This window comes from Chiloscyllium plagiosum, chromosome 32 (assembly GCF_004010195.1).
Source record: "Chiloscyllium plagiosum isolate BGI_BamShark_2017 chromosome 32, ASM401019v2, whole genome shotgun sequence".
Classification (NCBI taxonomy): domain Eukaryota; kingdom Metazoa; phylum Chordata; class Chondrichthyes; order Orectolobiformes; family Hemiscylliidae; genus Chiloscyllium; species Chiloscyllium plagiosum.
Genome location: NC_057741.1, coordinates 2,214,266 through 2,229,155, shown reverse-complemented (window position 1 = coordinate 2,229,155; position 14,890 = coordinate 2,214,266). Strand labels below are relative to the sequence as shown.

Here is a 14,890-nt window from a genome sequence, read left to right as displayed (position 1 = left end):
TCCATACATGTGGAAAAGTTGTCCCATAGGTCCCCACTAAATCTTGCCCCTCTCACCCTAAACCTATGCCATCTAGACATGATAGTGAAGAAGCTGTTAGGTATGCTTTCCTTTATTGGTCAAAGCATTTTCTATAGGAGTTGAAGTCATGTTGCAGCTGTACAGGACATTAGTTAGGCCACTTTTGGAATACTGTGCAATTCTGGTCTCCCTCCTATAGTAAGGATATTGTGAAATTTGAAAGGGTTCAGAACAGATTGACAAGAATGTTGCCAGGATTGGAGGATTTGAGCAATAGGGCAAGGTTGAATAGACTGGAGCTGTTTTCCCTGCAGCATTCAAAGCTCAGAGGTGACTTTATAGAGGTTTATAAAATCATGAGGGGGCATGGATAGAGTAAATAGACAAGGTCTTTTCCCTGGAGTGGGCAGTCAAGCACTAGATGGCATAGGTTTAGGGTGAGAGGGGCAAGATTTAGAGGGGACCTATGGGACAACGTTTCCACATGTATGGAATGAGCTGCCACAGGAAATGGTGGATGCTGGTACAATTACAACATTTAAAAGGCATCTGGAAGTGTACATGAATAGGAAAAATTTAGAGGGATATGGACCAAGTGCTGGCAAATGGGACTAGATTAATTTTGGATATCTGGTTGGCATGGACGAGTTGAACCAAAGGGTCTGTTTCCGTGCTGTACAACTCTATGACTCTATGTTGTGAATTCAGGACACGCAAACAATATCCCATTTGTCACTTTCATCCCAAAAACGACCCTTTTATTCTTACACGGTTCCCTAACTGCTCTCTAAATCTCAATCCATGCCAGCAGACTACCACCAATCCCACATTTTTGATTGTGCACTTTAAGTCCTTAAGTGGGAGCTTATCAAAACTTTCTGACAATCGAAATAAACCACATGTCAAGAGTGTGTTGCTGGAAAAGCACAGCAGGTCAGTCAGCATCCGAGGAGCAGGAGAATCGACGGTTTGGGCCGGAGCCCTTCATCAGGAATTAACCACATGTCTAGTTCTCCCTCATTTACTCTACTAGATGCAGCCTCAAAAATCTTCAGAAGGTTTTTCAATATGATTTCCCTTTCATAAATCCATATTGACATTGTACAATGCCACTGATATTTTCTAAGCATCCTGTTATTCCATTCTTTATAAAAGACTCCACCATTTACCCTAAAACTAATGTTAGGTTAATTGCTTTGTTCATTCCCCATTTTTCCCTGCCTCCACTTTGGAAAAAAATGGGTTACATTTACGACTCTCCAGTTCTAGAATCTACAGAACTTTGGAAGATGACAACTATGGCCACCTCCTTCAGTACCCTAGAATGTATATTACCAAGTTCTAAGGATTTATTAGTTTTCAATGCCATTATTTATTCTAGCACTAATATTAATCTAATTGACTCCTTCTTCTCAAGAGAGAATTTCTAGGAAATTATTCCCAATTTTTTCTTTGAAGGCAAACCTAAAGTATAGTTTACTGTTCTTCATTCGCAATTTTCTTGTTCCAGACTGTAAGGGGCCTTCATTTGTCTTCACTCATCTTTTTTACTTTTGCACACAATAGAAGTTAATTCAGTCCACTTTTATGACCCTGGTAAGTTTACTCTCATACTCTACTTTTCCCCTCTTAAATCAATCTCTTGGTTCTCCTTTGCTAAGTTCTACATTGATCCCAGGCTTGCTACTTCTTTGAGCAACTTTATATGACTCTTCTTTGGATTTAAAACTATTCTTAATTTCTGTTATTAACCATATAGTTAGACTACTTTTTTTGTTGTGTTCATTTGTCTGAAAGCAATGTTTAATGATTGCAATGCTCACATTTGTTGCTTAAATATTAACTGTCCACTATAATGCCTTTTAATGAAGTTACTTAATCTATTGCAGCCAAATTTTGTCCCCGTTTTCAACAATTTGTGCTGTTAATTTGGATACCTTATTACAAAGTCAACCATTGCAGGCATTCAGATAAGAGTATATTTAGACTGGTGTTTAAAAAGGTCAAAAAGACGTCTTTGAATATGCTACAGCCATATCAGATGAGGTCCTACTCTGCCTTCCATTACTGCTTTCTACTTTTCATTCCCATTTTTGCTTCCTTTTCTCTGGTCTCCACAATCAGGTTCTCACCCCCACCTCCCCTCAACCCCACCCGCTACTCTCACCTGAACCTTCCCCCACCAATCAGCACTCTCAAGAGATAAATGATTTTTCCGTTTATATTGATATTTAATTACGATTGTCCTGATGAGTGCAAGACAAAAGAACTGCAACAGGAGGCTCATACAATTACAATGTTTAAAAAGCATCTGGATGGGTATATAAATAGGAAGGGTTTAGATGGATATGAGCCAAGTATTGATAAATGGGACTAGATTAATTCCAATAGCTGGTCAGAATGGACGAGTTGGACCAAAGGGTCTGTTTCCATGCTGTACATCTCTATGACTCTATAAAATATGTCTTCTTTCAGCAACACTCAAGTTCTGTACAACTAAATTTTCTTTGCAATATAGGAGTAGGACATTCAGACCTGCAAGCCTGCTCCACAATTCTCTATCATGGCTGATCATCCATCTGAAAGCCATTTTCCCATGCTATCCATATATCCCTGATGTCATTATTAATTAGAAATACATCAATCCATGTTTTAACATGTTTCCACAGCCTCTAGGAGAGAGAATTCCAAAGATTCACCTCCCTCTCAGTGAAGACATTCCTCCTCACTTCAGTTGCTCTTTGAAGAGCATCCCACCCAAATGCAGCTACCCAATATATCCTTGCAACCCCACATTTATCATGGCTGATTCACTGAACTTACATATTTATGGACACTACAGGACAATTTAGCATCACCAATCCATCTAACCTGCACATCTCTAGACGTGGGAGGACTCTGAAGCACCCGGAGGTAACCCATGCAGATGTGGAGAGAATGTGGAAACTCCACACAGTCAACCAAGGCTGAAACCAACCCCAGGTCCCTGTGAGGCAGCAGTGCTAATTGCTAAGCCCCCATGCCACCCCAATACCTTTCTGCATCAACTGAAGAATTTTTAAAATTTCTACAAGATCACCTCTCATTCTTTTCAATCCCAGAGAACATAGGCCCAGTAGCTTCAATCTTTCCTCATAGGATAATTCCACCGCTCAGGAATCCATCCACCAAAACTCAGCTGTGGTCCCTCTCTGGCAATTATATCTTTCCTTAGGTAATGGGATAACAACTGCACACTAAGATACCAGGTGCAGTCTTAACAATGTTGTCTAAAATCAAATCAAGGCTTATTTATTCCTACTCTCAAATCATGCATTCTAACTTTTATTGTGGTTCTGTTCGCCGAGCTGGGAATTTGTGTTGCAGACGTTTCGTCCCCTGTCTAGGTGACATCCTCAGTGCTTGGGAGCCTCCTGTGAAGCGCTTCTGTGATGTTTCAATATCAATACACCAGTACATTCAACAAATAAAGAATGGGCGAGGATATCTTTTTCAACAAATAAACAAATTTAAAAGGTGGCAGGACACGATGGTAAACCTGCTTAAAAAGTAGCATACAAGATGCTTGGATTTATAATCCAAGGCACAGAGTACAAAAGCAAGAAAGTGATTATTATCACGAATGAGACCTTAACTATGCCATATCTGAGCACAGAAGTTTTGAAATTTTTGAATTTAATGGGCTTGGAGAGGGCTTAGAGGAGACTTACAAACAAGAGACCAGGATTGAGGGAAATCAGTTATGTGGAAACGCACCCAACGTATATTCATACTATTTTGTCATATATCTAATTCAGCAACCCTACCCAACCCACATCTCTTCCATGCCATTTGCTTTGCATTCTTGCTATTCTCAACTCGCCCATCAATTTCATTCTTCATGGAAATATTCCCTCCAGCCACGATAACTTTGCTAGGGTTTGTTTTCCAACCAAACCGCACAGCACTATTGCTGCCATTGCAAAATCCCTAGAAGCTGCATGTTCTTCACACACTCCAATCCTCCACAAACGTCAAGTACCTGTAATCCTCTCAGATGCCCCACACAAAATAAACAGATGCATCTCTTAAAGTGAGCAATTAAAACTGGGCAATCAAAAACAGTTGACTATTACAACAGATTGAAAAAGAAGGTCACATCTGAGATATAAACATCAATGAAAAAAATTATTCAAAGATAAGGTCTGGAGAACTACATATATTTATACTATACTGCTATATTTTGAAGATTCTTTCAGCATAATTGACGTTTATAGCGTTTCTTGCACCCAACCGAACTCTCTTAGATATAAGATTATACTGATGACAAAGTAGATAGCATAAAGCTTTTTTAATGTTTTCATAAGCAAGATTGTCAAATTAAAATACATCAGTTATAAATCCTGCTCACTTACAAACATGTCTGAAAATAAATGGATAGACTTACTAGTATAGAACTTCATTTGCTTCATGTCGTTCATATCTGACAGTTTCACACATTAATCTGAAATATAAAAATATATTTTCAGTCACACTCAAACATTAGCTTTTAAGAGGATAAAACTTTCAAACAAATTCAATTTCCATTACTTAAAAACCAAAATTATAATTTCCCAACAAGAAAATAATATTTCATTTTGAGTGAAAATGCATGGCAAATTAATCCGCATCTACGAAAAGACCATTTAAATTTTATCTTTGAATGGAAAGAAAGGTCATTTGTTTAAATCAATGAAAAGACAGAAGAGTGAACGTACAGATAAATAAATTGGTGAAATTAATTAGAAAAGCCAAACCAAATAAAAATGATTAATAATATGGACATATTAGAAGAAAAGAATAGAGTGATGCTGGAAATGCACAGCAGATCAGGTAGCATCCAAGGAGCAGGAAAACTGATTCAGTTCTCATTCCTGATGAAGGGTTTCTGCCCGAAATGTCGATTTTCCTGCTCCTCCGATGCTACCTGAACTGCAGTGCTTTTCCAGCACCACTCTATTCTTGACTCTAATCTCCAGCATCTGCAGTCCTCACTTTTGCCATATTAGAAAAGCCTAGAATTAAAGTTATCACTACTGGAAATAAACAAAAAAAAATCCAACAGCATAGACAAGCAACACCTCATCTGAGATGATTGGCTAAGTTATACAGTTGTTGCAGTGACTAGATATGAGAAAATGGAGATGGAAGGTAAGATGGGATATTACAGATATTGAAGGGTTCGAGTTATAAGGAGAGGCTGGATAAGCTGGGGCTTTTTTTCCCTAGAGCATAGGAGGTTGAGAGGTGACCTCAAAGGCTTATAAAATCATTAGGGACATAGATAAGGCAAATAGCCAGATTCTTTTCCCAGGTTAGGGTAGTTCAAAACTAAACGACATAGGTTAAAGGCGAGAGGGGAAAGAATTAAAAGGGCCCTATGGGGTAACTTCTTCACAGAGGACAGCATATATGGAACGAGCTGCCAGAGGAAGTGGTAGAGGCGAGTACAATTATAACATCAGGTAAGTTTGAGAGAGATATGGACTAATCACAGGCAAATGGGACTAGTTCAGTTTAGGATACTTGGTCAGCATGGACGAGCTGGGCCAAAGAGTCTGTTTCCGTGCTGTACAGCTATGACTCTATTAGTGTATGTTTAGGATCTGAAATTCATGACCCAAGAGCATGCAGAAGGCAGATTGCTGTGATCAAGTAAGGTAGTGTAAAACCAGATCCCCTTTGTTTAGCCTTCTCAATTGGTAACAACAAAAGTTAATTGTTTTGCATGCGGTTATCCTCCTTCTCTAATTAAAAATAGAGTTTGCTATTTTTGTTGTGAATAAAAGTGAATCAATCAACAGGTTTTCACAAGTGAAGAAAAAGAGGAAATTTATTAACTGTCAAATCCAAGGGAAATAATTTTAAAGAAAGGTAACATCAAGCAACAGCTTCTGTGCATTCACTTGGGCCCACAAACATAGGTACTAATAGTGTCCAAGTCAAAGATGATTTTTGAGGCACAAGACTTGAATCCAAAGTCAACTTGATTAGCTGGTTTCTTGGAGATAGTCAATCGAAGCGAATGAACAGTTGTTGAAAATTCTGTTGGTTTTTTTACTTTTCCCTATAGCGGTTCTATGAGAACTGGATGTCAAATTGTTCAGTCCAGTGGGAAAAAATGGGAGACACGGCAGCTTATCTTCAATTATCTACCAAAATGCTTTGGAACGTCTTTAGCTCCAGCACGTATTTCCAAGAGGATCTTTGATGGATGTATCTATCTATGATAGCATTGTGTCAATGTTCAGTATTTTGGACTTTTAATGCTTTCCTAACACAGTGGTGGGTTTTAATGAGGGAAAAGCTGGCTGTTGGCTCATAATGGGGACATTCCATTTCTACAAAAAGTGTTTTGCTAGACCTTTAATGTAGGTTGAGGGCAGGGTTAATCATTTGATTTAAGGCAAAAAGTAAAATTGCTGGAGAAACTCAGCATGTCTGGCCACATCTGTGGAGAAAAAGTAGAGTAAGAGTAGGAAAACTAAAAAGATGGGTACAGACAGAGCCCAGAAGGAGAAAAAGACGGTTAGGCAGAGGGATGGATGATGGCAGGCCAGGGAAGCAGAAAAGCTGATAATGGGGACCATAAGTACTCTTATGTGAAGAACAGGTTTCATATTAGGGCAGCACAGTGGCTCAGTGGTTAGCACTGCTGCCTCATAGTGCCAGGGACCCGGGTTGGTTCGATTTCTGCCTCAGGCAACTATCTGTGTGGAGTTTTCACATTCAGCCCATGTCTGCGTGGGTTTCGTCCAGTTGCTCCAGTTTCCTCCCACAATCCAAAGATCTGCAGGTCAGGTGAAGTGGCCATGCTAAATTGCCCATAGTGTTACGAGTATTATTTAGGGGTAAATATAGGATCGGGGAATGGGTCTGGGTGGGCTGCTCTACGGAGGGTCAGTGTGGACTTGTTGGGCCGAAGGGCCTGTTTCCATACTGTAGGGAATCTAATCAATTAAGCTCTTGTTCCAGCAATAAGAAATCTTATTCCCATGTCAATATAGTTGAAGGTCTCATTGTGAGCATTACAATTTAAATGGTGAATTTTAAATTCCAGGAGGTGAATTTTAAATTCGAGGTAATTACCCCTCAGCTAACCTTTACAGATGTGGTAATCAGTCCAAGACATTAGACAGTCCTTTGTATATTCATAAAATTTTTATTATGTTCAGATCAAGTGACTTTGGCAGCCATTTTCAAGTGTCTCAGTTCATTTTCAATTTGTTTTCTCTTAATGCCAAATGCAAAAACTCATCAAGTTGATGACATTTTAAAGATTAGAAGCCCATATTATAATATCATCATCACAAGAATAAACTGAGTTCTTCAAAACTTGGATAATTATTCAAATAGGGATGATTTGTAGGACTACAGGATAAAATAATTCTATGATTCTAGTCTAAATATAGGTTGGACAATGGGGTTCCTGAGATTAGAAGACTATCAATCTGAAACAAACTTATACATTCTCTTTTACAGTGTAAATGCAGAAAGGATGTTTCCCCACTTGTGGAGTCTAGACCATGGGATACACTCTCTGAATAAAAGGAAAGGCATTTAGGACTGACATGAGGAAGAACTTTCTCAATGGCGGGGTGGTGAATCCATAGAATTCTCTATCCCAGATTGCTATGGAAACTCAGACCATTATTAAGTTCAAGGCGTGGATTGATAGATTTCTAGTAACGAATGACATCAAGGTTTATGTGGACAGTGCACACACATGGCATTGACATGGTGATCAGCTATGATCTAGAATGGTGGGATAGGCTCTAGGAGCTGAACAGCCTGCTCCGGTTCCTATTTTTCAGAGACTCCTGTATCACTGCCTCATGCCCAGTGACGGTCTCTGCAGGTTGACCATGTCGCCTTATTACAAAATGTAGAGGTACATCTTCTGGATAGAATTCATCAGTTTTCAGTGTCAAGAGACCTCCACTGCAGCAGGTCTGTACCAGCAATGTGCTCACCAGATTGAGTCCTCAGGTGCATGGGAAATCATGTCTCACAAACTTGATTGAGTTTTTTGAATAGGTAACATAGAAGACTGATGAGGGCAGAGCAGTAGATGTGATCTATATCAACTTCAGTAAGGCGATCCACAAGGTTCCCCATGGGAGACTGATTAGCAAGGTTAGATCTCATGGAATACAGGGAGAACTAGCCATTTGGATACAGAACTGGCTCAAAGGTAGAAGACAGAGGGTGGTGGTGGAGGGTTGCTTTCAGACTGGAGGCCTGTGACCAGTGGAGTGCCACAAGGATCTGTGCTGGGCCCTCTACTTTGTCATTTACATAAATGATTTGGATGCGAGCATAAGAGGTACAGTTAGTAAGTTTGCAGATGACACCAAAATTGGAGGTGTAGTGGACAGCGAAGAGGGTTACCTCAGATTACAACAGGATCTGGACCAGATGGGCCAATGGGCTGAGAAGTGGCAGATGGAGTTTAATTCAGATAAATGCGAGGTGCTGCATTTTGGGAAAGCAAATCTTAGCAGTACTTATACACTTAATGGTAGGGTCCTAGGGTGTGCTGGTGAACAAAGAGACCTTGGAGTGCAGGTCTATAGCTTCTTGAAAGTGGAGTCACAGGTAGGTAGGATAGTGAAGAAGGCGTTTGGTATGCTTTCCTTTATTGGTCAGAGTATTGAGTACAGGAGTTGGGAGGTCATGTTGCGGCTGTACAGGACATTGGTTAGGCCACTTTTGGAATATTGCGTGCAATTCTGGACTCCTTCCTATCGGAAAAATGTTATGAAACTTGAAAGGGTTCAGAAAAGATTTACAAGGATGTTGCCAGGGGTGGAGGATTTGAGCTGCAAGAAGAGGCTGAACAGGCTGGGGCTGTTTTCCCTGGAGCGTCGGAGGCTGAGGAGTGCCCTTATAGAGGTTTACAAAATTATGAGGGGCATGGATAGGATAAATAGACAAAGTCTTTTCCCTGGGGTGGGGGGAGTCCAGAACTAGAGGTCATAGGTTTAGGGTGAGAGGGGAAAGATATAAAAGAGACCTAAGGGACAATGTTTTCATGCAGAGGGTGGTAAGTGTATGGAATGAGCTGCCAGAGGATGTGGTGGAGGCTGGTACAATTGCAACATTTAAGAGGCATTTGGATGGGTATATGAATAGGAAGGGTTTGGAGGGATATGGGCCGGTGCTGGCAGGTGGGACTAGATTGGGTTGGGATACCTGGTTGGCATGGACAGGATGGACCGAAGGGCCTGTTTCCATGCTGTACAACTCTATGACTCAATCTCATTTATGGTGTTGGAGGATGCAGGTGAACATTATGATATTGTATTCACTGAAGCTTCTGAAACATCATCCTAAAAGATGCACTGGTGAGGAAGCCTGCAGCTTCTTGTGCTCACTGTGTGATATGCACCTACTACCTGTAGAAGAAAACAATTCATTGAATATGCATATTTCTACATAAGGGTTTGTGAGAGATTGTATACAGTTCTTCTGAAATCTGTAGACGTTGTTCTTCATATGCTTCTCCTGACATTGCTATCTCTCAATCGGTGCAGGACCAGTCACAATCCTCACCAGACAGATGTCTGTTGCTTGTAGGTGTGAGGATTTGGATATCTGACATGCCTCCACCTGTCTAAAATCCCTCCCTCCAGCTGTGGTGAGCTTGTCCTGCAATGTCAGACAGAATGAATGATTGTGATGGGAACAGTACATGTATACTTTGAGCATTCACAGACATGCATGATGGTGAGCCCTCTCCAGTGAGCAATTATGACATGCAATGCCAGGAAAGTTTTAGAATACTGACAGTACAAGTTGGCTGTCAACTATTTAGTGCACATCAGATGTGTGATGCTGAGGCTTGCAGGCCTTTTTAACAATGTCTATACAGAAGCACAACTGGACTGTGATAATTTTATGAATGTAAGATACAGCACTTATCCTTGCAAAATGCAAGAGATTGCTCATCTTTGACCTGCTGTAGATCTCGTTACTTTTGTAGAAGATACTAGACCTCAACATTTTTCCAGGCCATCTAGATCTGATAGAGGGTTTCCTAATACCATGCTTGGGGAAGGGACCTCTTTTCTTCGCTGGACAGACTGCAGGGTTGTTTAGGATATCTCACTGAACTTGGGGCCAGTTTTGTTTGTTCTGTGACAGCTCCAACTAGGGCAGAGATGAACATATGAAATAACAGAATCAAGCAGGAGTTAATAAGGACATGCAATAAAGGCAATTAATCATAGCTTTACTCATGCATATAGGGATAGTCAGATTGGCAGAGGTAGCCACGAAGAAGAATTTATAGAGTATATGGGACTGTATATGGAATTGTGGTTGTGGATCCAACCAGGGATCAGGCTATTTTGGATCTAGTGACGTGCAATGAGGCAGGTTTGATACATGACATCAGAGTAAAGAATACCTAAGGAAACAGTGACCATAACATGGTAGAAGTTAGCATTCAGTTTGAGGTGGAGGAATTCGGGCAAAAAACAATATGCTAGCTTAAATAAAGGGCAATTACAAAAGAATGAGGGTTGAACTTATTGGAGTGGACTGGGAAAGGAGTTTAGCAGTAAAGAGGAACAATGACCCACAGCAAAAATCTATTCCAGTGAGGAAGTAAGATTCTAGGAAGGAGCCAGCCTTGATTAACAGGGAGGTTAATGATAGCATCAAATTGAACAAAAGAAACATACGACGTGGCAAAAATTCGTGGTAAGCCAGGATTGCAAAAGGTTTAAAAACCAACAAAAGATAGTCAAAAAAAGTAAATACATACAGAAATGATAAACTTTTGAGGGTAAACCTGCAAGTAATATCAAGACAGACATCAAGAGCTTACTAAATATATGAAAAAAAAGCCAAAGTAACTGTTGAGAATGAGGCTGGAGAAGTAATAAAGAGGAACCAGGAAATGGCGCAGGAGTTGAATAAATACTTTGCATCAGTCTTCATGTTAGAAGACACAAAAAGCATTCCAAAAGTATTACGCAATCAAGGGGCAAAGGGCGGAAAGGAAATAAATACAATAATATTACTAGAGAAAATGTCCTAGGGAAACTAATGGGGCTGAAGATCAATATTTTCCTTATCTGAAAGCTGCATTCTAGGATATTAAAGGAAGTAGTTAGAAATTGTGGATTTTTAAAAATTCATTTGTCGGATGTAAGCATCGCTGGTTAACGAGCCAACATTTACTGCCCGTCCCTAGTTGCCCATATGATGGTGCTAAGCTGCCTTCTGAACTGCTACAGTCCACCTGCTATGGGTTGATCCACAATGCCATTATGGAGACAATTCCAAGATTTTGATCCAGTGACAGTGAAGGAGCAACAATACATTTCCAGGTCTGAAATGCGAGCAGCTTGTAGGGGAATTTGAAAGTCGTGGTGTTCCCATGTGTCTGCTGCCCTTGTTCTTCTAGACTGAAGTAGTCATGGGTGTGGAAAGTGCTGTCTGAGGATCTTTGGTGAATTTCTGCAGTGCATATTGTAGATGGTACACACTGCTGTTACTGAGTGTCAGTAGTAGAGGGAGTGGATGCAGTGCAAATGAAGCAGGCTGCTTTGTCCTGGATGCTGTCAAGCTTCTTGAGTGTTTTTAGAGCTGCACCCACCAAGGCAAGTGGGGTTATTCATTCACAGTCCTAATTTCTGCCTTGTAGATGGTAGGCAGGCTTTAGGGAGTCAGGAGGTGAATTACTTGTCACAGTATTTCTAGCCTCTGACCTGCTCTTGTAGCCACTATGTTTACATGGCCAGTCCAATGATTGTCTGGTCAATGATAACCCCCAGGATGTTCATAGTGGGGGATTCAATGATGGTAACTCCTTGAATGTCAAGGGGTAGTGGTTAGATTGTCTCTTATTGGTAATGGTCATTTGCATGGTGAGAATGTTACTTGCCACTTGTGTACTGGCAGCAATTTTTCAAGAACCCTTAAAGTTTCAGAGGATTGCATAACTGCCAACATAACACATTTATTTAAAAAGGAAGGACTAAATTAAAAGTAACTATAAACCAGTCAGCTGAGCATCTGTTATTGGGAAAATGTTGGAGTCTGTTATAAAGGATGTAATAGCAAAGCAGTTCGAAATACATAATATGACCAACAAGAGTCAGCATGGCTTCATCAAGGGGAAAATCATACCTGACGAATTTATAAGAATGCTTTAAAGAGGTAACAAGTAGGATACATAAAGGGGAAGTAATGGATGTACTTGGATTTTAAGGCGGCAGTTGATAAGTTTCTACATGTTAGGCTACTTAATAAGAGACAACCCTATGGTGCTGGAGGTACTATATTGGCATGGATAGAGAATTGACTAATTAATTTTTAATCCTTTATGTCCCTACTTGAATGTCGCTTTAGGCCATTATTCTGCAGTTATTTAACTCATCTGGCCTTTCAGTCTTTGTCCTCATCCAGATGGTAGCAAGGATGTCATGCCTACTGCACAAAGACATTGGCTCCTCCAAAGCTAAATTCTCCATCCCCATACCTGCCTCAGTTGCAATCATATGCTCCTGTCCCTGACCACGGACCACATCTGATGTAATTTAATTGAAGGACATGACGGTCTCCTGAAGCACTGCGCAGATAAATTTCCCTCCCTGGTGCACCACAGTATCTGGAGCTTGGACTCCAGTTCACAAATTCTGAGCCAAGGTTCGTTAAATTGCCAAATTGTTGCACTTTGCACATCACCTGTCCAGCCATCTCCAATATCTTGAATTAATTAATTAATTTGAACTTTAAAAGTAATTTTTAAAAGTTCCTAACTTCACTCTTAACTGCAATGACATATCTTGATTTAAACCACTTGACCAATCAGAAGATTCGCAAAAGAAATACCCACCAATCGTCTACTCAATTTCTTGCGACTTCTCACATCATCTCTGACAGGCACATGCAAGTTAAAAGGGATTGTTTGTTGCCAAATTTGTAACTCCCACTGTCACTACTCTTCTCAAACAGATCTATCCCTCTTTAATGAAGCTGCTTCAAGCACAGTCATCTCTCTCAGTCTTTTAGGTGCTGATGATTGTTTCCAAGTCTTTATATCTCCCATCTTTTCTCTTTATTTCAGACCAAATGCATCTTCGCCCCGACTTTCTTAATTTCCCTGTGCAGGCTTTTCACCATTTTAGTTACTTATTTGACTGTTGTTTTTAGCTTGAATTATTCATTTCACAAGGGTGATGATTGTGGAGTCAACTTGGTCAGTAGCAGAACTTTGCTTCTCAGTCAGAAAACTGGATTCAAGCTCCACTTCAAGATTTGGTAAATAAATCCAGCCGACTCTTCAGAGCCACATAGGAGGTGTCTTACACTGCAGGGGTGCCACCATATGGATAAGGTGCTCAAATCATTTCAAGTGGCACATTCCTGAAGGTCAGAGATTTTCCACCCTGTTCTGGCCTACGTTCAACACTCAACTAACATCAACAATAAAATAAGCCATTCATCTTATTGATATGCATTGTTTTGTTTTGAGTACAACGAATCCAATGAAAACTGAGCTTTAACCATACTTCTCGGTGACCAAACCTCATATCTCTACGAAGCTCCAACACAAATGGACTTTATTAATCAAGAAAGAGATATTTGAACTTGGTATCTGAAGTACAATAAAATAGATGAGATTTCATCCAAAATATTTCGAGGAATAAGTACTTGGAACTTGTTTTTTGAATTGCTATGCTATTAGCAGAACAATACTTATTGGTACATTCATTCCACACGACATGTATCACCTTTTACATATTTCAAGTTAAAACCTGCCTTTGAATAAATTTCAGCTCTCAAAAGCTGACTCAGTTCAAACAATAATCAATAACAAATTTACAAACAAGTAAATGCATTTTGAAAACTGAATTTTCTACTGTGAGACATTACTAAATCAGGAACCACACACAAAATGTTAAAAGCATGTAAAAATGAATTGGTTTGAAAAGAATAACATCTTGTTAATGTTCAAATATTGTATAATTATCTTTAAAAGATCACTGATTTGTATTTATAAAAAAATTAGTAAAAACAGGTAAAAACCACATTAAAATGGTTGAAATAGTTTCATATTCAACATTCTCTAATAGGTTCACTCTTACCTCAACTGGTGTTCCCTCAAGTTGGACAAGGCTTCCATTCCATGAAGATAAGAATAAACAATTTCCAAATCCTGCAAAATCAGTTAAAAATTATCAATCAACCATTATCTTGTCAAAATTCAGTTTCAGTTAATGACATAAATGATCATGTCTTTGTCAAACATTTCATTTAAAGTCTTGCAATTAAAGGCTCATTTCAAAAAATATATGGTAAAGGGGAGATGACATTTGGCAAAGGTGAGAACTGCAGATGCTGGAAATCAGAATCTACATTAGAGTGGCACTGGAAAAGCACAGCAGGTCAGGCAGCATTCGAGGAGTAGGAGTTGACATTTGGTCATGTTGGGGTGCCTGCATGCCTAAATTTCAATCATTTCATTCAGTATCCCAATATTACATAGAATCCCTGCAGTGCATTCGGCCCATCAAGTCTACACTGACCCTCCCAACCAGAACATGTCCACCCTCATCCCATAACCCTCCATTTACTATGTCTAAAACATCCCTGGACAGAATGGAGCACATCCCTGGACAGAATGGAGCAACTTAGCTTGGCCAACCCACTTAGTGTGTACATGTTCGGTCTATGGGAGGAAATAGAGACCCAACGAAAACCTATGTAAACATTGGAAGAGCATGCAAATGCCACATAAACAGTCACAGAAGGCTGGAATCAAACCCTGTTCCCTGATTAAATGGCTTCACATGATGAATACATTTCACCTTGTTAAACTGACCTTACATGCTGA

General features: G+C 39.8%; 1 protein-coding gene across 3 annotated transcripts in view; it reads right to left on the bottom strand.

The window, feature by feature from the left end:
* The window catches only part of rapgef2b (Rap guanine nucleotide exchange factor 2b), a 386,293-nt gene that overhangs the window by 283,752 nt on the left and 87,651 nt on the right, over positions 1 to 14,890 (bottom strand). For all 3 annotated transcript variants that reach the window (XM_043674010.1, XM_043674011.1, XM_043674017.1), the window contains 2 exons: positions 14,142 to 14,212; positions 4,448 to 4,504 (listed from right to left, as the gene is read on the bottom strand). In XM_043674010.1, coding sequence (XP_043529945.1) covers positions 4,448 to 4,504; positions 14,142 to 14,212 — 128 coding nt within the window. The remainder of the gene's footprint in view (positions 1 to 4,447; positions 4,505 to 14,141; positions 14,213 to 14,890) is intronic.